The sequence below is a fragment of the Betta splendens genome, chromosome 7, assembly GCF_900634795.4.
Source record: "Betta splendens chromosome 7, fBetSpl5.4, whole genome shotgun sequence".
NCBI lineage: Eukaryota > Metazoa > Chordata > Actinopteri > Anabantiformes > Osphronemidae > Betta > Betta splendens.
Genome location: NC_040887.2, coordinates 8,671,062 through 8,695,983, shown reverse-complemented (window position 1 = coordinate 8,695,983; position 24,922 = coordinate 8,671,062). Strand labels below are relative to the sequence as shown.

General features: G+C 43.7%; 4 protein-coding genes across 9 annotated transcripts in view; 2 read left to right on the top strand and 2 right to left on the bottom strand.

The window, feature by feature from the left end:
* Positions 1 to 59: 59 nt before the first annotated feature.
* timm17b (translocase of inner mitochondrial membrane 17 homolog B (yeast)) lies at positions 60 to 3,194 on the bottom strand. The gene is made up of 6 exons (XM_029155862.3): positions 3,076 to 3,194; positions 2,124 to 2,223; positions 1,978 to 2,041; positions 1,645 to 1,773; positions 1,432 to 1,542; positions 60 to 1,098 (listed from the first exon to the last, which is right to left on the bottom strand). The coding sequence occupies exons 1-6, from the start codon at positions 3,099 to 3,101 to the stop codon at positions 1,016 to 1,018; spliced, it is 513 nt and encodes a 170-aa protein (XP_029011695.1). The 5' UTR covers positions 3,102 to 3,194; the 3' UTR covers positions 60 to 1,015.
* On the top strand, positions 2,807 to 5,030 carry pqbp1 (polyglutamine binding protein 1). Its single transcript, XM_029155858.3, has 7 exons — positions 2,807 to 3,210; positions 3,574 to 3,641; positions 3,732 to 3,843; positions 4,028 to 4,128; positions 4,228 to 4,410; positions 4,512 to 4,569; positions 4,795 to 5,030. The coding sequence occupies exons 2-7, from the start codon at positions 3,575 to 3,577 to the stop codon at positions 4,943 to 4,945; spliced, it is 672 nt and encodes a 223-aa protein (XP_029011691.1). The 5' UTR covers positions 2,807 to 3,210; position 3,574; the 3' UTR covers positions 4,946 to 5,030.
* An 81-nt stretch (positions 5,031 to 5,111) lies between these two features.
* gpkow (G patch domain and KOW motifs) lies at positions 5,112 to 9,693 on the bottom strand. The gene is made up of 11 exons (XM_029155853.3): positions 9,484 to 9,693; positions 9,153 to 9,331; positions 8,921 to 9,066; positions 7,681 to 7,787; positions 6,908 to 7,112; positions 6,706 to 6,838; positions 6,104 to 6,281; positions 5,880 to 6,000; positions 5,656 to 5,725; positions 5,459 to 5,544; positions 5,112 to 5,367 (listed from the first exon to the last, which is right to left on the bottom strand). The coding sequence occupies exons 1-11, from the start codon at positions 9,669 to 9,671 to the stop codon at positions 5,239 to 5,241; spliced, it is 1,542 nt and encodes a 513-aa protein (XP_029011686.1). The 5' UTR covers positions 9,672 to 9,693; the 3' UTR covers positions 5,112 to 5,238.
* A 634-nt stretch (positions 9,694 to 10,327) lies between these two features.
* LOC114859072 (membrane-associated guanylate kinase, WW and PDZ domain-containing protein 2) overlaps positions 10,328 to 24,922 on the top strand; it is a 28,124-nt gene continuing 13,529 nt past the window's right edge. For 4 of the 6 annotated variants that reach the window (XM_041071593.2, XM_041071595.2, XM_055510085.1 and 1 more), the window contains exons 1-4: positions 10,954 to 11,224; positions 18,810 to 19,099; positions 20,638 to 20,754; positions 24,572 to 24,691. In XM_041071593.2, coding sequence (XP_040927527.2) covers positions 11,142 to 11,224; positions 18,810 to 19,099; positions 20,638 to 20,754; positions 24,572 to 24,691 — 610 coding nt within the window. In that variant the 5' untranslated portion in view covers positions 10,954 to 11,141. Of the gene's footprint in view, positions 10,651 to 10,953; positions 11,225 to 16,579; positions 16,819 to 18,809; positions 19,100 to 20,637; positions 20,755 to 24,571; positions 24,692 to 24,922 lie in introns of those variants that run through there. The other 2 variants (XM_055510083.1, XM_055510084.1) reach the window with 2 other exon arrangements.

The following is a 24,922-nucleotide window of genomic DNA, read 5'->3' as shown; positions in this document are numbered from 1 at the left end:
TTAACCTGCTTGGGGGCGTAATTTTAAGTTATCAAACCCAGAAGGAGAAAGATATTAAATTCAAGTCACAAACATTTGATGCCTTTATTGGTTTTATCAGCTTTACCACAGTACATATATAATACGACAAAATATAAATTAAACATTTTCTTCCTAATGTCCAGAGTTTACAGCACAACACTGCTTCACGCTGCTCCCTCTCTTTGCACCATGCTACAGTTTAAAGAAAACACAAAGGTGGAAAAGTGCTGAGTTGCTTTGATGGATGAAGCAGCAATCAAAGTGACAAGGGTTGCGTAACAGCAGACTAAGCAAACTCACCAAATGGTTCAAGCTATAATTCCCCCTTTACTCATATTCTCTTTTTAATTTTCAGTACTATGAACATAACTTGTGCATTCCTGAATGTAAACTTCAGACCCAACAAGAGTCAGAGTTACAAAAGCTGCCAGGGGAGGAAAGACTGCAAACCGAGGAAGGAATGAGGTTCTGCTGAACTTATATAAAATAACATAAGCTGCTCTTTGCATTGACTGTATCAAAGGATATAAACATAATAATACTAATGTTACTGAACAAATATTTTGCTGTAGAGTCCACTGTTTCTTCCGACCACACACATTTACTATTGTAATGTATAGCTTTAATATTTACCAAATACAATTGTAAAATCTTTGGCTGCTTTATTATTAAATTTATTAATACATATTTTCCACACAATCACAAAACTATATATTTACATTTAAATAATAAAAATGCATTTTTATCTATATAGCAGCATCAAAACAGTGAAAATAATCCATGAAATGTTCAAGGTGCAAATATGACTTTGTCTGTTATCCTTATTTACAAACAAATATTTTTGTTTTATCACAGTAACTTCTCCCTGAGGTATAAACACTTAGTGCAACTACTTAACTCCAAAGTAAGGAGCAGTATCTCCAACTCCAAGTCATAATGCTTGCTGTAATGTTTCTAGTTTCTAATGTTTCTGTTTCTGCTTCCACAGTCTCTACTATAACTGCCCCTTTGCCCCCTGCTGCTGCTGACCCCCGTCTTTTGGGGGAAGCTGACTGGGATCATCTGCAAATGGAACCGCTGGAGAAGAAAAAGAAAGAAAGCAGATGTGAATTGGTCAAGTTTATCCAATTTATTGATGAAAGTAATACATTTGTTAAAATAGTAATTTACCAGTTAACCTTTAACATTCTTGAGACACATGAGACACACAGCTCATAACAGCTATGAACCAAAAATATAAAACATATGCTACTAATTTAGGACCTTTTCTTTTAAGATTAATAATAAATATACATTTTGTATATTTGAGCAACCATCCCTACAGTTTTACGTTCCTTAGCTCCACAACAAACTGCAGAAACACACGAGACTCAATGTTCTTCAAATGCATTAAGTGGAAGCTTATCTTACGATTTTGAAACTGCTGGGCTGTGTATCTGGTAAGAAGGATCCCAAGACCTTCAATGAGGGCGAGTAAAATTCCCCCCATCATGGCAGAGCCCATCATTGTCAATGGTCCACCTTGAGCAAAACACAAAGCTCATCAAAACAAAGTTCTCAGTAATACAGGAGGATGAAGCCCTGTTCAGTGGTAACGTCAAGACTCTGTAGGTGTGCTCTTACTACGTGATGCCAAAATGGCTCCCGTCAGTGCTCCACTTGTTATGGAGTTCCAAGGGTCTTCTTTTCCTCTGAGGCGAACTAGGCCGCAGTCAATGGTGGAGAAGAGCCCACCCCACACAGCAAAGCTGCCTGTGAAAACACAAGGACAAACCTGGGAGCATTTGTTTTAGAAAATAACCTTCTGTCATCCTATGACTCTTAATAATTCAGAAAGGTAAAAGGCATCTGGGCAAAGAAAATCAAATAAATCATTTTATAGATGGATAACATAATGTTAACCAATGTTAACCAACACCATCTGGTTTACAGTGTTATAAATCTAAACCCACTCACCTCCAATTTGTGGAGCTCTTACTTTCACTGCATTTGCGCTGCCTCTCAGTCTCTGTCCGACACCCTGAAACATTAGAGAACAGTTGAATTCAGGCTTTGAAAACCTGATGAAAGTCAGAGAACAACCAACTACACTGGTAACTCACTGCAGGAGCATTCCTGAAGCCCTTGACTGCCTGGAACAGCCCTCCTCCAATTGCCCCCATGGTGAATGCTCCTCCGCAGTCATCCACTATTCTCCAGGGACTGAAGCAATGCAATGAGGAGAGATAATCTACGCTACAACTGTAAGTCTAACCTGTCGCATTAGTGCTGAAAAAAAGTTACATAACTTAACTACTAAATCAATACAATTATTACCAATGTAATTAACAACAAATTACCTTTGATTAAAATGTATTTTATAGTTTTTTTCTTTGCCTGTTCACATTGGATGACCATGTTTAGCCTTATTTACAGCTTTAGGAATCATCAAAATGTTTTATTTAGGTACACATGGAAAAATAACCCAAAAAGGAAAGATAATAACTGTTATTGTTATTGTATTAAAAAATGCATTTAAAATAAAAACAATACATACTTACTGTATAATGTAATACCACTGTACTAATACATCATTATGATGTAAAATAAAATATAATAATATATAATAAAAAATATAATAATATAATATTATAATAATATTATTAGTATTACTTTAGTACTTTATTACCTCAGAAAATCTGAACTTAAAACAGCTAAAACCAACAATAACTTATTACAGTGTGAAAAGTATACATTAACTGTTGGATATTTACAGTATGTATAGTAAGAATTGATTGTACATATCTCAATTATTGTTTATACGACGTCGACTATTTTTTCAATTTTAACTAGTGGCAAATTTCACCATATTACATTCATCGTATTTAATAGAAACAAACTGTATCTGTGACCCTGCTTCAACATACCCGGCTAATCCATAAAACGCCTCTGTCCACGCAACGACTTAATTAATTACTTCGTCAGATATGTAATTTGGCATCGTGTCTCACTTGAAATGTTTGAAATGCGGACGAAAATCATGTAGATAGATATAAGTTAGAAAACTAAGCTCACCAAGGTTCACGGGCATATTCCTCCATGTTTGTTGTCGAGCGAGCGAGCGGAGCTACGTCATCACTGTGCGCGGAGCGAGCTGTTGGTGTGGCTCATCCTGCTGGTCGATCGGATTCGATATTCCCAAAGAAACAGGTGAAAATCTAATTCTTTTCATTCGTTGGTTATATAGGAACGTGCACTGTGAGTGTAGGAGCATCGATGTTAACTTTTACACAAACAGGAGTGATGATTGCCTTGTTTCGTGTTGATGGACGGTGCAGTTGTTTGCTACACGGTTTAGCTTATACTCTCATGCATATGGTCTATTTTTCTGTGAAGTCACAGACAGTGAGCGACTAAGAGTATCACAGCAAGACGAGCCAACGTTTCAGCACTTGTAAAAAGTGACCATGTAAATCATGCAAAACACCGATAATTGAGTGGTAAACATGGATTTATGGATGATGGTGTTAAAATGTTGGACTGTTACTGAAGGTTTCTCCCTCTGTGTTTTAGAATGCCTTTACCTCCGGCGCTGCTGGCCCGCTTGGCCAAGAGAGGGATCGTTAAACCATCAGACCAAGGTAGTGGACCTGGATTTATGCGTACTGCATATCATAGACCAGGTGCATTCACAAATGCTTATGCATGATTTTTTCCTCCATTCTATTCAGAGGCAGACGAGGAGATTATCGCTGAAGATTACGATGACAACAATGTAGATTATGAAGCCACCAGAATAGAAAACCTTCCACCGAACTGGTACAAAGTATTTGACCCCGCTTGGTATGTAAACATGATTTCTGCAGGACGGTTTTCCTATTTGTTTTTAGAATTCCAAAGCCAATAAAACATTTTTGTGTGTACAGTGAAACTGAAGTTCAAAGCTTTTAGAAAAACGAAATCCTAGCTTCTCTACTGTCGTGTTCATGTTTCTGGTTTTATAGTTCAGTATTGTCTTCATCCTTAGTGGTCTTCCCTATTACTGGAACGTCGAGACAGATTTGGTGGCCTGGCTTTCCCCAAATGACCCGTCAACAGTGATAACAAAACCTGCCAAGAAACAAAAATGTAATAACAATTCTCCATATAGATTACTCATAAATAATAAATGTCAGAAATACTTTTTGCATTTTGTGATCAAAGCTCATATTTTTATTTTTTTTTAAGCTGATGGGGGTGAAGAAAGATCTGAGAGACCATTTGAGAAGCCAGACAGGGAGCGAGAGCGGGACAGAGACAGGGACCGGGAAAGAGACCGTGACAGAGACCGTGACAGAGATGACGGGAGGGACAGAGACAGGAGGCGGCCAAGGAGAGATGATACAGCACCTTACGGCAAGAGCAAAAGAGGTAACAGTTACAGTTAGCTAACAGTTAGTCAGTATTAATGCATTTTCAGTGATGTTTCTTTTTTTTTTTTTAAAGTGGACTTATGTTACATATTGTTTCAGGGAGAAAAGATGAGGAGATGGACCCCATGGATCCAAGTGCTTATTCTGATGCCCCAAGGTACAGTACCAATGGTCAGATGTCCTTTTAAAGGGTCATTTCACCCATGTATTACTGTACCTAACATACAGATGACAAACTGAAACACTTATTCATTAGCCTTACTTAAAATCAGTCCCAAGAATAGAAAAGCAAAGCTATTAGGATATTATATGCCAGCACTCGTACACAATCAGTGCAGATTTGTGGAATTGAGTTCATTAAACCAAGCATTTATCTTTGCAGGGGCTCATGGTCAAGTGGCCTTCCCAAACGCAACGAAGCCAAGACTGGGGCAGACACCACAGCAGCTGGGCCTCTGTTCCAGCAGAGGCCGTACCCGAGTCCAGGAGCTGTGCTTCGGGCTAATGCTGCAAACCAAATCCCCAAGGAGTAACATCTGTCTGACATCTGTTGAGTTTGCTTTTCATTGTGAAATGTGTGATTATGTCAGAAGTAAAACAGTTGTAAATATGTTTTTATAGGTTGATCTACATCCTCATTTAGGGCCGTTAGTAAACATTATTTTCTAATAAATTTAAACACTGAAGTAAAAATAACTCTTTGTACTTTTTCTCAATATTTTATTACAAAATTGCAATACATTAAAACTTTGTTACAAAAAGAACAACCTTTAGGGTCTGATGGGATAACAAAGAAGCACAAGGAATACTGGCATTAGGACACAAATTAGTGCTCTGTTGCTCCAACATAGTGACAAATGGAGTCATAATCCAGTGCGAACACTTTCTCCTCATATCTGTCGAGCTGAACCATTGCTCTGCACTTGATCTTGTCCCGCTGGAGAATCCGACCGATCTATGCAAACAAATGACAGTAAATTACAATCAAACCGATCTGTGTATGTTATAGGTGTTATATGTTATGATCCAGATGATCTTTGGCTCACCTGACCCCTGTATTCACCCAGAACAACCATTACAGAATCATATTCACTTTTTGGGACAATGGTTTCCAGCATTACCTGCTTCACATCTGCCCCCAAAGAAAGAAATAGCTGGTTATACTATACATATACTATACTATATACTACAGGATTAGTAAAGTAGAGAATGAAAATGCTGCTGCAGAGTCGGGATGACTCACCGTCCAACACTCTGCCCTCTTCAGTTCGGCAGACACAGGTTGTCGGTGTCAGGACATCCTCCACTCGCATCTGGCAGAAATCAAATGCATGTGACTTCCAGAGATACTCCATGACTGAAATGCAACTTATGTAATTATTAAAGTACTGCAGGCCATGTTAGTTTTGACAGATGAGTGTGTACCATGAAATAATGCTTTGGCAATATGCAATTATCTGTTTGTACCTTTGAATTGTAGTATCTGCCACCTTTAAACGCTTTGTCTATAAAGCGAACTTTCAAGTCTCTCTGGAGCCAAGAGGGGGGAGCTGGTGGTCGCCTCGCCTCTTTTACTGGAGGCTTCTCTCTAGAAATGAGAAAGTGCACTGTAATAAATTCATCAGATATAAAACAAAAAGTCAACAACATGCAAAGCACACTGTTGGACTGAGATTTAGTGCAAAATCTACCTGTCTTGACTTGATTCTCTGTGCTTCCTTTTCCGCTCATCTCTTTCTGAAGCTTTGAATTTTGCCACATCACCGTTGCTCTGACTCTCTGTCCCCTTCCTCCTCTGATGATCCTTCTCTCTCTCCTTCTCCTTTTCTTTCTCCCTTTCCTTGTCTTTATGAGCCTTGCTGAGGCGACCTAGGCAAAAGAAAACCTTTGTTACGCACGTCAATAAATAAATTTAACAGACACTGTAGAATTACAAGCAGCCTGCTTACAAAGCTAATGATAATTGATTTTCAAAATGTACATTGTTTAACAACTACTTCACTCAGTTTTATACAGTTGTTTGCTTCAGATTTGTTATTTCAGACAGGGGTACAAATGTTAGGTTAACATTTTAAAATAGCTATAAAATCGTTATTGTTTTTTTTCTGTGTGCTATTCCTTTATCATATCACTGTTCTTGATGCTTTTAAGTTAATATGTAATAAAACATGAATGAACATTTTAAAGTTTTTGTATTATTTGTATTTTAGTAGTTTTTGTTGGTTGCTTAGGTTTTAGGATCTCTTCTATAAATGCTTGCCTTTTCCATTTCATTTATTTCATTGTTACTCACTGAGGTCTTTGCTGTTCTTTTCATATTCCTTGTGCCCAACCAGTTTAATCGCGTACTGACTGATTGTCACCGTCTTTCCACCAATAGCCAGCTTCACCATGACTCGAGCATTGTCTGGGTCAACACCTTCAATCTGTAACACATGTGAAAGTTAGCACAATATTTAAGAGGTACTTGTCATAGATGGTCAACAGATGTTTACCTTGCCATACAGCTCTTTATGTGCCCCCGACTCCACCAGCACACAGCCGCCAGGACCCATCACCAGTTCCTCCTCCTTCTCTCGCTCGTCTCCTGGCTTGGGGGGACGCTTATGTTTGCTGGGCTCTAGGTCCTTTATTGCTGAACGATCAGCTCCCAAACCTAAACCTTTTGGACGGAGCTGATGTTCTATTGGCTTTACATCTCTGTGAGACAGGAAGTAACAGTGTTAATCAATATGAAGACATTTAAACGCGCAGGACGTTCTACAGAACAAATGTTCTGCAAGATTAAATGCGTCTCCTAATCGAAAAAGGAGAACACTACATGTATTAATGCACAATGAAAATTGCTAGTCTTTAATATATAGATTAATGTTCAAAAACATTTAAATTCCACTAACTGTAACAACAAAGTCAGTAGCACAGTATAGAAAATCAATATTCAGTTCAATAACCTGATTAGAACATTAAATTACTTCAATGATTTTTTAAAAATATATTTAGTGAAGTTGCTGCAAGTTAAGACGATTTCTGTTGTAATTTAAAGTCACAATATTTACTAGATGTAATGTGAATTGTCACAATAAAAAGGTTCATGTAACATGTTTTGATCAATAATTCAATTGAACTTTTTCTAATATTTAAGGTTTTTTGACTCAGCAACAGAATTCTCATGCTTTTTTCTTTGGAGACTGATAGGAAAAAACACTAAAGATTTAGCATAATGTCATAATTGTTAAATTAGAAGGAATTATGGTAAGCCGGTACATACTGTTTAAAGGTGCGTCCAATGCCTTCACCTTTCTTCCATCCCATCCCCTTCAGCATGGCGAGTCCATAAGCCTCAACAGGAACATTTTCATAATCTGCCTCTGTTGACTAACAAACGCATACAGTTACATGAGGTAGGTGAGAATCCAGAGATGTACATAAAATGCTCAAACTTCCACAGAAACACAAACTACAGTGTGCAGTAAACATGTGCATTTGAGCTTATTAAAGGGTTTATGTAATCTCTGAGTTTCAAATAGTTTGAAGCAAATGACAGAGGGAGGCAGTTTGTGATTTAGGTCTTACTCAGCCTTATGGCTTCAGGCTATCAGATTCAAGACAAGCAAACTAAAACCATCAGGCAACGGATCTCCTCAGAGAAGTGATCTCGCTCATCTTTCTCGCTCTCTCTCTGTACTGAAGGCTACTCTCTGAGGGGAGCTAGGAGCTCCCTCTCGCAGCATAGACTATATTAAAATGAGCTCTGGGCCACAGTGAGCAAGTTTTCCCTGACTCGCATGTTCTGACAGTCACTTCTATAGTGACTGAGAGCAGATATGGAATGACAGTGACAAGGCAAGTGAGGTCATATGAAAAGAAACACACAGATGCGATTGGCTGCCTGCATGTCTCTGGGAAGAATGTTGACGCCTGTCTAACACAAAAGACTCACTGTACCGACACTGTGATCTGAACCTATACATGCATGTGAACACAGGACTGTTCTAGTCAGATGACAATAAGAACTAATGAGCATAATCAAACTTACATTTCATTCAAGCTTTGTCAAGTATTTCTTATGCGCATTAAAATAACTCACGGTCATCTAAAATTGTTTTGACAAAACTATGTACTTCAGAATTCTAATTCAGACTGTTGATCTAATATAATTATTTACCCCGAAATGGAGCTCTTGTATGGGAGTATTTTCTATGACTTGACTGTCTTCTTTAGTGTTCCTAATAATGAAATTAAACCGTGAACATTTTGACTGACTTTCTCAAAGTAGTTTCAGTCTAAAGATCCTGTTGGAAAGATGCTGACGTCATTGAACAGCAAAGACACACCAAACAAAATGGTCCAATGCTGCCAACTTTTATACTAAGCCTTTCTAAATAAATGAGTTATATATTTTTAATTAAGTGTTTAACACTTTGTCTTAATGTGAAATCAGTAATGTTCCTTTCTGTGAACCCTAGTGCATAGAGAAAACAAGCTCCTGCTTTTAAATTCACACTTACAGATTCAGGTCGTAGATCCACCTTTATGTGCTCTCCATCCTCGAAGCCTTCGGGCACTTTGTTTTGCATCAACAAAGGGATGCTGAGGTTCAGGTTACTTTCTGGTTGCGGACCATTCTGCCACTGCTCCAGTTGCCTCCGTGAATCTACAAACATGAGGTAAAGTCTATAAATACAAAACAATAACTGTCATGTTTGGTCACCAAAACGTACAATAGATACGCTCACACACCTTCGATGAGTTCTTTGACAGCCTGGGATACCATAGAGTCACTATCGTGGGTCGTCTGGGTCGTTTCTTGTGTTTTACCTACGCTGTTCTCGACCTGGCTCGTTCGGTCCGCTTTGAACCAGCGGTTCTTCTGGATGAGAGGGATGATCAGCTCTTTGGGCTTCTCTGACGGTTTTGAACTGTTGGATTGGGAAGAAAAACCTATTTAGTCAAGAAAAGTGAAATACACATTTTACATTTGCTAACAGTTACTAGTCAGTAGCTAGCACAGAAACGTAAGATTAACGTAGGATTAGCAGTAAACTAGCTAGCATTAGCATTCGAACCGCACCTCTGCAATTCATTCCCATGAATTCCGGTCAAGTAATCTTTGTCATCCTTATTAGCCGCAGAGTCGTTACTAGACGGTTTAAATTTGCTAACTGTTTTAGTAAAACCAAATGACACTGGTGGTTTTCTTTCCCCCTGATCCTCAGATGTAGCAGACTTCGAAAAACCTGCATCTTCGTGCGACGCCATTATTGTTTGTGGCGAAGTAACTGCGAGAAAAACATTCTGGTAGTTGTAGTTTTATTACGTTGCTTTTGCTGGTGTCTGAACCACAAACGACCACAATTCCCGTCAGGCGACAGATTTAAAGGCGCAGTTTTCCTCATCACAGAGTAGACTTGAGAAAGATGTAGGTTGTTGTGGCGAAGCACGTTTCAAATGATACGTTGCAAAAACAGTACGTACATACAACAAGTAAAACATCCTAGTTTATTTTTTTTAATTTTACAGTAGTTACAAAACGTCTCTCAATTTAAGTAGCAACGTTTTACGTTCTGGTTTTAGCTAAATGCATTTTATCTAATATGATAATTATTAATAATGAATTATTTTTTATGTTTTGAAAAAACAACAATGATTGGCGTTTGCGGGCAGATAGTTTAATAATATCAATATATTTGCTTCATTGGGAAAATTTGTCTAATTTGTTTCTGCAGCTAAAAGCGTTGTATTATTCTACGTTGTAACATGTGCATAAATAAGCACTGGCAATACTGACCAGGACTTCACGCCTTTAGGTCGTAACTGTGAACAGTGATGCTGGTGCTGCAGGTACAGAGAGGGCAGGAATAATAAGGGGCGGTACTTTTAACTCTTTATACTCCCTCCCCTCAGTGCTCTCCAACTTCCCCAGATAAACGTGTGCATTAACCTTTCGTCGTTTTTGCTTTACGCAAAGGTGTTTCTCAGGAGCAGCAGCGCGACCCTCACCACACTTCCTACTGGGCAGCAAAGCCCGTATCTCTAATCTAATCTTCGGCAACTAAGAGCACCGCGCCCGCCGTTCAATGACACCTCCACCCGGTGAAATCGATATTACCGACGTTTGTCTTTTTGTTGATTGCTCCAACAGGACCAACCGAAACCCGCATCTGAGTAATTAATCTGCCGGATCGGCCGAGCGCAGTGCCAGCAGCGAGGATTTGACCAGGAGGAAGCGAACATGAAGGTAAGAATCACTTCTCAGTCAAAATCGAAGTCCAGTACTTATTATTCAGTAGGCGATTACTTGGCTGTGTAAGTTAAATCAGTTCGTTTTGGACACGACGCGTTTCCATCTTCTATGGTTTATTGCCTGTAGCAGTGCAGCAGCTGCTGAATTTATAACCGGCCGATGTCAGATTTGCCCGATAGTCTGTGTGCATGTGTCTGTGTGTATTTTCCCTCACTCGCTCCCCTCTGCTCGCTCCTCTCTCTCTCTCTCTCTCTCTCTCTCTCTCTCTCTACAAGATCACCACAGCTCGCAGCATCACTAGTGTCCAAATATCCCGTCAGCCGCGCACATCGTCTCTGACTTCCTCTGGGATCCCGTGGTTTACCATCTACTCACCACCGCATTGCCACACTGTTTTTACCATAATACCATTGTGGCGTTTTTTTTTAACCAACCAAGTCGTATTTATTCCAGTCTAGGGTTGTTATTTAACCTCAGTCGGGTCAATGTATATAGACGCGTTCAAACGGATCCTCTTTGAAAGGCTGAACTGCTTGAAAAGAATGTGTGTGTGTCAGCGCCAAGGCAGGTCAGTATTTTGCCTAAATGCCAGAAATCTGAGAATGTGTTGTTTGTGTGTGTCTGAGGGAGGAAGAGAGAGAGAGAGAGAGAGGGAGAGAGAGAGAGAGAGAGAAAGGGTGAAAGTGTGAGTGTGTGCATGTAAACTAATCAGCGTGTCTGTAAGAGAGTGAACAATGTGAGGTTTTGATGATGGTGGCAGATCTTAGGGATGAGAGTGTCATTTTGACAGATGAGCTTCACTTCCACTGACAGCAGGTGATCCGCTGTGTTTCTGTGTGTATAACTCTGAAAGTTTGTGAAGACCTTTTTAATTGCTCCCGAGGTCCTAATGGAACGCAACCGCACCGCACCTGTGTTTCTTTTTGCGATGAGAAACACACTTGCGAAAAGTGCAGCTCAGAGCCAGGTGTGTGTGTGTGTGTGTGTGTGTGTGTGTGTGTGTGTGTGTGTGTGTGTGTGTGTGTGTGTGTGTGTGTGTTTGTGTGTGTGTGTGTGTTCATGCATGTGTGCAGGAATGCCCCCTGGCTCCGAGCGCCACGTCGCTTGTTTGTTTGTGCAGGGTGGGTCCCTACGCGACACACGGCGCTTGTTTGGAAGTGATGGATGTGTGACCCTGACTTCACAGCGTGCGCTGCTCTGTGCTTGGAGAGCAGTCAAGGTTATGCTGTTGTTACGAATCATTAATTTGTTGGAAGAGAAGCAGAGACATGTGGCGTCCGACCGTCCGCACATGCTCTGATGCCTCTCTGGCTCATACACTCCTCAACGTGTCTATCAGTCCACGCGACCAGCCCTCGTTCTGCACTTTGAGTACAGTGTTTTGCTTTAATTTTGGGTCTTACTCTCCATTCTAGTTCCCAGCCTGATGTTGGACTGCCTCTAAGTGGAAATGCATGTTGATGTAGGAACATGACTCTGCTTTTGCTGCTAACGAGAGGGGAGGATGAAGCGAGGTGCATTTCCTCGTCTGTCATAGTACCGCATGTCAACTGGGACTTGCTTGATTGTCTAATTATGTACCTCCTGTGTCCTTCGGCATCATGCATATTCATGCTGCTGTTATAAGGTGTGGTGAAAACAAAGTCTGCATGTGTGACTGTGTGTGTGTGTGTGTGTGTGTGTGTGTGTGTGTGTGTGTGTGTGTGTGTGTGTGTGTGGGCGCGAGGCTGCTTACCCTTGACAGGGCAGGGATACGCAGGCACATTCTCCCATCTGTGGTCCAAAACCTTTGCTCCCAGCCAGTTCATTTGGATTCCGCCGCTGTAGCCTGCTCTATTCTTAGTTCTCAACAGTTCACGTTGTGTCTCACATGAAATTCCAGCAACAACAGTAACAACACCCTCTTGCTGGAAATGTTGCTCGTGTGCTCGTCTAGAATGCAGTATATAAGTTATTCTGCATTATATAAACCACTGATAAGCGGTTTGGTCACCGCTTAATGTATAGGGAGCAAATCAATAGCTAATCGATGAGAATGTGTGGAGTTACAATCTGCACAGTCCCTTATTTGAGATGTCGCGGAGGCAGTAAATCTGTGTATCCTTGAGTCAGATTTGAGTTGTGCAACTGGGATCAATATCAGGTGGTGAGACAGGCAGCAGGAGCAGGCAAGGGTCACCTTCATCTATCCCTCCTGAATCAGCACTATCTCTGTTTTCCACACACACACACACACTGGCACATTCACACACTTGCACTCGGAGGCTGGAGGCCTGCTTGGGTTACCGATGTGTGACCTCAAAGAAATGCTCATTAACGTGCTTATGAGTAATTAACTCCGTTATTGTGATTTCAAACCTTCCTTCATACAGTGGCTGTGCTTCATTCTGTGTTGATGCTACTGTTGTATGTAACTTTCCTTCAAGTCTGGGACCAGCTTCATTTTCCTTATTATCTACTTCTAATTTTCCTAATTTTCTCCCTTCGTTGCTATTTCTAGTCCGTCTTATCCGTCATCATAGCAGAGAGGAGCTGATCGGCTCTGTTTAATTAAACTCTCCCTTCCTGATGGGAGCTCATCTCTGATCACAGCGCGGGGTGTAATGTATCCTGGCAGACTGAGAAAGCCGACCTGTTGCCACAGCGAACAACATGCAGCTCGCACACACACACACACACACACACACACACACACACACACACACACAGCCCCCCGCCTCGACTCTCACCCGGTGATGTTAGAGACGCCATTTTGCCACAGGTACCTTCATGGGCTGGCGTTCTCGTTGCTGTGTGCGACTGCGCTCAACAATGTTTTAATCTTTGTTTGCTGTCAACACAACAAGCAGCTTTAATAAAAATAGATTTTGTATTCATTGATGGTCATCTGAGAATCCTGAATGTGCCTTTCATCCCATATAATCTTTTGAGCTTTTTAATATATTGACTTCATCTTGAGTTTGTGAAGTTTCCGTGCGTGCGCATGACAGAGGGAGATATTTAGTTTTTTTTTCAACTGACAAGCATTTAATCTTTTATTTTTAAATCTGACGCTGCTGTCTGTTTTGTGTCGCGCTCTCCCGTGCCCTAGATTTAAAAGCGAGCGTGAGCGTCAGGGAGCTTTAGTTCACCCCATGTCGCTCGCACGGTTTGGTGTGAATGCGCGGCCAGAGGAGGTCAGGGCACAGATGTCTGATAAGAGGGCGAAGCTGGAGACGGGACGATGCTCCTGTGCATTTTCCGTCTGCATGTCATTCCAGCAGTCTATTAGTTAGGATAAGTCAAAGGTCACGGGTTATTTAAGATGCTTTACTTGGCTGACCTCGAACGCCACCCATGGGAGGATGCTGTAAGATTAGGAGCAGTGTGCTTCACTACGAGTCCACTTCACTGCAACTACGAGCTACAGTGAAGGCGTGAGCTTGTGTTTGATGGTTGGGCCGGTTGTTCTCCCTGCGTCTTCAACATTGTGCCTCTACTGCAACTGGAAGGTCAACGCAGATGTCCAAAAACGAACCATCATGAGCTCAGGGTGGCAACATTAAGCATCTGTTTGACAGCTATTCAGTGTTGAAGCAATTATTAAAATAATCATTTAATCCATTAGCAGGCAAATAGGTGGGATGCCTTGATATTAAATTATTAATAGACATTTATATAGTGAGAATTCCCAAATAGCTGCAGTTTTTTCTTTAGCCTTTTTACACCTGAGTCACTTTAATAGGTAATTTAAGGTAATTGTTACTAAACTGAAAAACAATTATGAAAAAATTCAATGTGATTTGATTTATGTTTAAATCTATATATTTATGTTTAATTTCTCACATTTCATCACATTTCAGATGGTAGATAATTATTAAGTTATCAAAGATTGACAAAACAGAGAGCTTTGCTTTTACTAATTGTTAGTAATAGTTGTCCAGTTGGTCAGTAAGAAGCATATTATGTAATTATCAGTCCCACAGACTTTGGCCTGGTTTATGCAGACTTATAAATAACCTTGAGTCCTTTCCATTGTTTCTGTGTGCGCGTGTGTGTTTGCAACGGGACCAAACGGAGCCATTAGACATGCTGGTCACATTCTAGCTGACAAAACACAACGTCAGTCCATCAATATTCACCAAAATTCACATTTTGAAGAGACAACCGCTCACTGTCTTGACCTTTCAGCGAGCATGCGTAAAATACCAAACCCACTTACATAAATTCATAGAGCAGTCTAGCTGAGCTAATTGACCAGGCTAATTTCATTATGGCAGGACTCATTTAGAGGGAAAACAGAGCGCAGGCAGCAGGCCGAGCGTACAGTAGCCCCACGTCTGACACTCAGCACGTCAGAGTAAGATTACAGCAGTATTGTAGTAAAAGCAGGTCGTGTTGAAAGTTTGTTGTCTTTACAGAAGTTTAACAAACCATTTATGTCAAAGACTGATGCACTAGTTGACAGACGGCAGTGATGGGGATGCGGTCACATCCCTCATGCTAGACAGGATGTTCACATAGTCAGAGTTCCGCTGTGTGAGCTGTGTTTGACTTGTAAAATGTTTTTTTTAAGTGTGAGGCGTGACGTGAGGGCACCTCCAACCCAAAGCTGTTAAGACAACTTGTTTTCCCATTCCAGATATTCACTCGTCTTAATTGATGCTGCGTCCTCTGTCCTTCAAAACACTCTCCAGCCTGGTGTCAAGTGCTATTCCCTCCTGCCCTTGATGCGCCGCTTCAAATTGACTTTGAATTATTGAGCACCATGGCAAAGCTCATCTGTGTAACTTTAATAAATGAACACCCTCGAGAACCAACCTGAAATAACCGCTTAGTTAATTTGTCCCGCAATAAGGATATTTCACCCATCACTATGATCTGCCAGGGGTAAAATGGCTCCGACTCTCTAATCACTGGGAAGAATTTAATTGCACGGGACCAGCAAATTTAGCATTAGCACTTCTGTGCCATAAGGTCTAATTACAGTGAAGAAGCTGGGATGTAAAGTTTGTTATAAGATAAGATAAGATAATCCATCACAGTTTGTAGAATATTTAGTGGGAAAATGAATTACCATGGTTGAATGTTCTCTGGATTTAAGCAACACAATGCGATTCAGGTCAAAAAGAAATATTTCAAGCAGAGCACGTGCGATGCAGCTGTTTATACGGTATCTCATCATACTAGCCTGGAGCGTATGCTTTTTGAATAAACAGATGCGATGCGGTAATAACTGAAACGCACTAAGAATAGCCTCCAAGTCAAGAGGATCTGTGTTTTTCCATTGACAGATTGCTGTGGTTTGAAATTACACTGCAAGGCCGAGGCTGCAAACTGAAGAGATCCTGAGCAGGTCACCGTTAAGAGGAAGTCAGTGAAACAGGATATCTACTGGTCAGCTCTTTCCTGACCTGAAGGTCACAAATCTTGACAGAGCATCCTTTATACACTTAGATGCCATTGATTCCGTTCTGTGTCCTCCTCTCCGGGTATCACTCTCTGGGTGAAGTTGGTGTGTAGCTTAAGCTATGACGTCACTGTATGACATGATGTATAGACATTCATGGTTCATGGATGGTGCATACCAATTTGAATGACCTTTATTTTGGTGCCACATCATTTTAGGATAGGTGACATTTTGTTCAGATCTTCATGTTCCTCTTATGATCAATTATGTGGTTCTGATCTTTTCATTAATGCCTAGCTGTCAACATGCTAACTGAGACTGTGAGGGCAGTAAATGTGATACCTGGTACTCATCAGCATGTTGGCGTTGTCATGGTAAGCGAGTGAGCTTGCTGATGCATCTCTATAATGCTGAGCACATACAGCAAAAGCTGATAGAAGTGGTTTCACATTACTGTCACATCATCGTCACCTATAGTCATAAACCCTGGCCGCTTAAAAGACTCTAATTTTGTTGTACAGTATACGTATCTATTAATAGAACGTCTCTTTTACACTGAATTTCACAATTGCCTGATATAACGAAACCCCTTTGTCACATGCGGCGCAGCCAGTGTTTTCGACGGACACAGATGTGTGTGCGGGTCCAGACTGCAGCATCCACAGCAACGCGAGAGCGAGACGGCGTCGGGGTGTGTGTCTGCGGCGGGACAAGTCCAAGCTTCAGCGGACCTGACAGGCTGTGGCTCATTAAACCGCCATCAGACACAGGAGGTCAGGACAACGGCCACAGCTCGGGCAGCACACTATGCCTCCAAGCGCATAATGCGGACATACAATGCTAGTGCAGCATGAGACAATAGTACAAACCTAGCAGTTGTTTTAGTTTTATTCTGTAATCATTACTGCTCGGATGGATGGATGGATGGATGGATGGATGGATGGATGGATGGATGGATGGATGGATGGATGGATGGATGGATGGATGGATGGACGGACGGGTTTGGGGCAGCAGTATGACGTTGTTCCTACAGAAGGCTTCACAGTGAGGTCGACCTGGGAGCTTGGCATGGTGATGAGCATAATTGCGGGATGAAACGTGCCGGCATAAACAGGGCGGCCTGTTTGATCGTGTTTTATTCAAATGTAATAGAACAACAGTGAGCGCCGTAGGCTTAGACGCTATGGCAACAAGCTCATCCGTATCCCAAACTCTGAGTCACAGCGCCCTAACCGAAGTCCTGCAAGGTCGAATCAGTGAGTCCTGTTCCAACCCGAGGCCACAGTGTACGACAGCTTTTGGTCCTAGAACACACATTTAGAAGCACACTTTTGATTTTCATCATATTTTAGTATTGATAGCCTCTTCCTGCTTTCCTCCCCTTCATTTCTGCATCTCTGTGCACTCGGGACCCGGCTTGTTTAGCCGAGCAGTTGGAAAAAAGTGAATCTCAGTCAGATCATTGAATGACCAGTCGAGTGGAAGGGATTACTTCTATCCAGTCTGTCTGAAGCTGTCTCATTAGTGCATCAGGGCTTCACTAGTCTGAGCTCGGTGCTCCACTGAGGGAAGCCCTGAGTGCATTGTCCTCACCCCACAGAGGGCCATCCCTGTCACTTAAGAGGATAGAAACTTGTTTAAGTGTAATTGCTAATCTCCTCACAACAATGGAGCTGAGGATCAGTAATTATCTTATTGTAATTGCCACAGGACAGTACAGACTGGAAATGGCTGGCCTCTGTCCAGGTAAACGAAGCCGTCCAGCTCGTTTACTGTACGGTTTATTCTTGCATGTGATCAGGTAAAGTAAAGTCTAACAGTTTTACATGGGATTATCCGTTCCTCCATTATCCTAACTGCTTTTGTTGTTAAGCATTGTGGAGCTGCAGGATTCAGTCCCGGCTGTCACCGAGCTATTAGCTAATCATCAGTTAGCCAAACATCAAGTCTTTGGACTTTGAGATGAAGCCTGGAGAACCTGGAGAATATGGAAACTGCACACAAACTTATAAATGATCCTTGACTTGCTGTCAAATGCAGTCTGTAAAAACATACAGGAGGCGGCGCTTTCACGCTGTCAACGCGTTGCTCGTGTTTGCGTGGTTTTTATCCCCGTCTATGTTTCAGCTGTCTTTGTGTCAAGGTGACGGTGAACGTCGTCCGCTCTCTCTGGACACCACGGCTGTCACATCACGGACCCCTCAAACGGATCCCCGCCATGTCAGCTGCATCCTGAGCCCCGCACATGCACAGCTGCTCGCCAGAACACATAGAGTCCCGCCCGAGGCCCTTCCACCTTTCTGTAATTAGTCTGTTGCAAAATGCAGGAAACCAGGATGAAAATTTTCTTTCCGCCCTTCAGACTTCTTATGATTCACTGAATGACTTTCCCACGTGTCTGACGATGTGCTGCCGTGTGCGCCGACCCCTGTGCTGCGCGTTTACATGAAAACACAAGCGCTGCATCAGCACAGTGACGGCTGCGCGTTTCCTACGGTCGGAGCCGCGAGCGCCGCTTTATTGTGTTTGCATTAAACAAAGCCAGAGTTCCCGTGCTGCGTTTGTCCTGACGTCCGCTGGGAAAGACATCATAACCTACGAACGAGCTGGAATTATTCATGGATTTTATGAAATGTGATGTGAAACACCGCGGCTCCCCAGACTTTAGACCTTCACCACTGACAAGGGTTAAATGGCAAAACAGCCACAATATCTTCACCCACGTCCATTCATCCTCCAACCTTTCCTGTTTCCTTCTCTCCAGCTCCTTCGCCATGTCTAAGTCGGCAGTGAAGAAGCTGCACTGGCGCTCCAGGGTGCAGGACAGCTTCGTCCCCTTGCTGGGTTCGTCGGGGGAGCCGGGCATCGCCGTCGGCGGGGGAGCCGACTATGGGGAGTTCCCGTTCGTCACGTCGGCCCCAGGGGGCGGGATCAGCGTGGGCGACGTCATCCTGGAAATCGGGGGGACGCCGGTTTTAGGGATGACGCTAGGAGATGTCCGCGGGGTCCTCAACTCCTGCCCCCATCCCATTCGCATCAAAACAGTGTCCCCAGGTACGACTCAGGCACGTCTGTGCTTCATCTGTAAAACACATCGCCCGTAATCATGCATGATGAACTCGCTGTTTACGTCGCGCCCCATCTCACTTGCTCTTCGCCCCGAACAGCCAGCGAGCTGTCACCCACGATGTTCTTGCTCAGCAACCGCTCCCCTGATTCCCCCGAACCCGAACGTGCAGCCCGTGGCGTTCTGCTGCTGATTTGCACTCATCAATTAGTCTGGATATGTCAAGGCGATCGGTCAATATCTGAGCACGAGGTCAGAATTGCTCGTGACACATGACAGCACCGCGGCAATATAGCTGTCCGTCAGCCGCCAGAGGCCTTGATGTGTGGGACGGGGAGATGCGGAGGTGCATGTGTTTGATTGGCTTTGAAAAGAGCAATATCTCACTTGACTGTCACCTGACTGGGACTCAGTGGCCTTGCTTGTTAGATTGATAGCTGATTTAGACACGCCGGGCCTAAATGGGGACCTTTGCGTCTGGTCCTCCTGCCGCAGATAGATCCATTATCAGTTTAGCAGTTCGCCCGGTCCTCCGTGGGCAGCGCGGCTGCATGTGGCGCAGGCAGTGACGGATGAGCCGACGCACGCGGATGCTGCGCCCGACGACTCCAGCTCCTCCCACTGCCGCTGTCCCTCCGCTCCAGCCCTCAAACGCAGGATGCAGGCGAGACAGCAGGTTATAGAGGTTTTAACACCAAAGCATGTGCTCTGTGGACTAAACAAAGTGTGGTGATATGATTAATCCATCAGACGTCTGACTGCTTCCCTTTTCAGCGACCTGATGCTTTGAGCCTGGATTTTGTTCTTCAGCAGACAAATAAAATGGCAGCTGTTTCATAACTCAGCCGGTTAGATTCATTTCCCTTTATAGGCAGCCGCCATATGTGGCCAATCACACGTGTGCGCAGTCGACTGCACACATAATAAAGCTGTGGTGTTTTATTTTTTTTATAATAATACCACGAGGCCAATTCACTCTGCTACTGTAATAGTCATAGGTGGAGACAGCACCAGCGGAGGGGTCGTCCGTCGGAGCGACGAGCTGGAGATGCGCTCAGCCGATCCGCAACAGCAAGTGGCCTGTCATCAGCGGCCGTGAAGCACTTAAGATGATATTAAGAGATCAGGGAGAGAAAAGCGAGTCCGGGTGATCAGCTAAGCCTCGCCGGCGACAGCCGCGCCTGTTTTGTCTGCAGCTATTAACTTCAGCCGCTTATTATGTATGCATGAAGTACGCAGGAAACGCATTTTATGCCGCAGATCCATGTGCGCGGTGATATATAATCTGGAGAGATCAGCGCGTGTGAATGGAACTCCGGGGTCATAAAGCTGTAGCGTTAAATCATGACGGGCAGAAGTAAATCTAAATACTAAAAATAACTGTAGTAAATACACAACATCAGACTGTGGATGCTTACTAAGCTGTTTTACTTCAGTGTGTGTGTGTGTGTGTGTGTGTGTGTGTGTGTGTGTGTTTCTGCTTACACCTCCTCCTGCCATATTTGTTTCTGTGCCCTTCCCTCAGGCTGCACATTGTGCAAGGATCTCAGGTTGTACCTGAGTAAGTGCTTCACACCCGGCTCCGTGGACAGTCAGCTCCAGCAGGTCATCCGAGAGAACCTCTACCTGCGTGCTGTCCCCTGTAAGTCCCTCCTCATGTCTCAGCATAACACCCATACATCAACCATCATTTTAATATATCCGGGTATAAATATCTCTTTAAGGGTAATGACCTAATTAATGCAACGATAACACACCTCGCAGTTGGTGCCGTGTGTGCATGTGGGTGTTAATTGGTGTTTAATCCTGCAGAACTGCTTTCCACACTTCCTGCTGGTGAAGGAGTCGAGGGGGAACCGGCGTGAAAACGGAGTCTTACTGAAACGAAAAGTCTGAGAGGGGAAAACACCTCCAGTGCTGTCATCCCTGCAGCAGCGGCCGTGCTCGTAGTGGTTCCCCGCGCGTTCCTCGTCCCGTTCCTCGCCGTAAATCAGACGGCTTTTACCATTAACCTTCTTGTGTTTTATTTGGTACGAAGCCTCAATAATAAGCCCGCAGTCTCATTTTGACTTGCGTGAATTAAATCAAGCACAATGGCAGCCAAAGGCAGCTAGTTGTAGTACATCTGTCGCCGTCTTAATCCTCTATAACGTGACGTCACTGGAAATCGGCTCGAGGACGCACACACACACACACGCACACACACACACACACACACACACGCAAACCGGGGCAACGCGGGCTTTTCTCTAAAGATTTGTTTGCGTTTGTGATGTAATTTTCTGGCTCGTGTCGAGTCCGTTCAGCTTGGCTTCTCTTGCGGGCGCCGGTGGTGGTGGGGGGGGGGGACCACCTAGCGGGTCTGCCGTCCGTGACCTTGATGTGACGCTGTGGCGTAGTAGCTAATCTCGCCTTTAGTCCAGGAAGTAGGTCATGTGGGAGCGTCCGCCACCACGCTGCTGCTCAGTGACTGTATGACACAGGTACAGACTGAATAGTGGTAGAAATGCAGTTTTCACTCTAATAGGGTTTCCCAACACATCCCGTTACATGGACAAACATCTGCTCAGAGAATGAATCACTCCAATAAACAGAAGGGCTTTCATCCATTTGCTAATCAGAACGGGATGGATGACGCTGTCAAAATCAAATGAATCAGCTGTTTCAAGCTGGGTCCTGCACTGCATAAATATTGTAGATTTATTAAGAAGATATTCAGATACATGACACCAGCAGCCCAGCCTCCATCGGATGTTGATGTCCAGCTTTGGAGAAAACTTCACATCTATCAAAGTGACAACGAGGCAGACTCAGCCCCCGGGTGGACCGGTCTCCTGATGCACACGGGGTGTCACAGAAACAAAATAGTGCTGCCGCAGCCAGCGCACGCGTGCCGGCCTCATCACACCACTGCTACATACATATCTAGAGGCTCTTTTTGCTCATGGAGGCAACTTGATGGAGCAGGAAGTTAAAGCTGAGCTGTTTTCACCAGTGGCTCGTTGTGGCCCTCTTCAAGATCTAATGGACCCATCTCTTGTTCCCGAAGCATCTTTGGACTAGTTTGATATTTTTTTTATCATAACATCTTTGAATTATACAATATATAAATGGATTGTGCTTAGAAGCTTTATTCACTAGAAGTACGCAAACATACAGTAGTGCAAGGCCTTGCATTTGGTTTGATTTTTCATTAGGATGCTTTTTATTCTCCTGAACCTTGGTACCTGAAAATCTCCATCCCCGAATTCTTTTGATGAGACAACGTTCTGTCATTTTGGAGCTGGAACTGACGCCAACAGCATCATTACCAAAGCTCACTCAGGAGGGCAGCGCGTAAAAATAGAAAGGAACGACAGAATTGCGTAAATGCGGGCCACTGTATCAATAATCTGAAGGGGGGAATTCGATTTAGGGCCAACGTCTCTCGGTGCCAAACTGGAGGAAGGGCCGACTGCAGTCCTAATGGCCGGCGGCTCATCCGGAGGCAGACAGCGTGCCCGGGAACAGAATGCTGTATTCCCTCTTCATTGTCCTTCATTCATCCCCTTCGAGGTGGATGCAGCGTCTGCAGACGTGGCGTGAACCCGCTGAACTTTCCCGTGCGCATTTGTATAATCGCACTAATCATTTTTACATTTGCCCTTGAAGGATCCCGAGCCAATGTCGTAGTTCTGAGACCTCGCCTCCTCCATGAAAGAAATGTGTAATTGTCTTCAGAGTGAGTCAGAGATAAGAAACATCTTCATTTACTTATTGTAATGTGTCGTCAGGCAGAGCGTCTGCGGCCTTTTCAGCCGTGGGAGTCATTATTAGCGACTGTATTTGTGTGCAGTGATCTTGACAGACAGCGCTCCCTGGGTGTTGATACAGGGTTCTGTGTAATTACCCCTTCCATCCCTGTCTCACCCCCGTCCCACGGGATCAGTGCGCAGCCCCTACAGGGACAGGCAGGGAAGACGGAGGTGTCAATAATCCGTCCCGTCCCCCCGCTGACATGTCATATATATCTCTGAGGAGGGTGCATAGATAATGAGTGTCTGCCTCACGCCATATCAGCTGGAGAGATGCTGCGTGTCCTGTGGAGAGGAGAGGAATTACACACACATCGCATGTCATCAGGAGACTCGCTGTCAGATCTGTAATTAGACACAGAGACCTCTACCGTTCTTTAAATGCGAGCGGAGAGGTACAAGCACAGTTTGACTGCGAACAGTTAATGTTTTGCATTATTTGAAGATCAGAGGTCTAAACACACTTTAATTGCGGCCGATCTCATCAGCCGTCTCATCTCGTTCTTAATAAGTGGAGGAGAATGGGTCGAAATGGTGTGAGGCTCTAGAGAAAACGGTCTTCTAGCAATTATAGTTCTTATCCAATAGGAAAATGCTTTGGCTATTTTTAGAGCACAACGGACAAAAATATTTAGCTTTTTCTTCACATAAGTCTTTATATATTCGCAGGAGGAGAGGTGTTTATCTGCACCGATCAAGACCCCACTGTACAGTAGATACACACATGGCTAAAGAAAGAGAGCTCTGATTGATAGTGTGTGTGTGTGTGTGTGCGTGCGTGCGTGCGTGCGTGCGTGCGTGCGTGCGTGCATGCGTGCGTGCGTGCGTGCGTGCGTGTGTGTGTGTGTGTGTGTGTGCGTGCGTGCGTGCGTTCATGTATGTGTGTGTGTGTGTGTGTGTGTGTGTGTGCGTGTTTGTGTTGCTGCACGTGTCGTGAGGCTGGCAGAGCTGCTCCCAGGACAGCGGTGCATTAATCACAGGTTTTATAGGGTAGCTGGGTGTGACTCCCTTCTGCCAGCGCCGCACCGATCGCGTGTGGTCCTCCAGGACAGAGCTCCGTCCTTAGTTTGCGCTCCGTGCGATCTTTGTCCTGGGAGAAACGTTTCCTCAAGGTCAGAAGCGCCTTGTACTTCAATTTGCAGATTATAATTATTGAGACATCTATAAAATGGGATACGTTTCACACCACATGCCTCCACATGTATCTGCTTATGATGCTTCTGTCCTGGTTTGGACTCAGTGTTCTCTTCTGGGCCAAGGTCAGTGTAGATCAATTATGATGGCAGAGCATTGATCATCTAAGTGCCCTGTCTTTGCAATGGTGATAGAAAGACTTTAAGACTCACAGTGCCTCATTAATGTTTCATTCTGTTCGCATCGACCCGTTCATAATAAAGAGGCCAAGTAAATGCCTGCTGCCACCATCACCCTCCTTATACCACAGGGCAAATGTTGGTGGTTGACCCGGGACAGGTTCTATTAGAGCTGCCATTAAAACCTGGCATTTGGTAATTGCTTTTATTAATTTATGCTCCTCATGAATCTGACTCATCATTTCGAGATTGTTATAACTGAAAATACAGTGTTATTTTGTCGCATCCTCAGCTGACGGTGGTCCAAGCTCCAGTAGCGGCACCCCTGTCCTCACTGCATCTGTTCCCACAGGTACGACCAGGAAGCCCCGAGATGGAGAAATGTCAGGGGTCGACTACAACTTCGTCTCCATAGAAGATTTCTTCTCCTTGGAGGAGTCGGGGGTCCTGCTGGAGAGTGGCAAGTTCAAAGGTGGGTCGAACCACATCTTCTAATAGATTTCAGAACATTTTGCTTCTCCTTTTTCCCCTTTTTCATCCGGTGGTGAAATATTTATTGACCGTGTTTTGTTTTGATGAATGAGGTTTGCATAGTTAATAAGTGGATGTCAGTCAGACACCTCTTTATGCATAGTAATACTAAGTGACTGTGCTCACTCTGCCTCCACTCCTCCCCCAGAAGGGTCAGAGAGCAGCCTTTGAT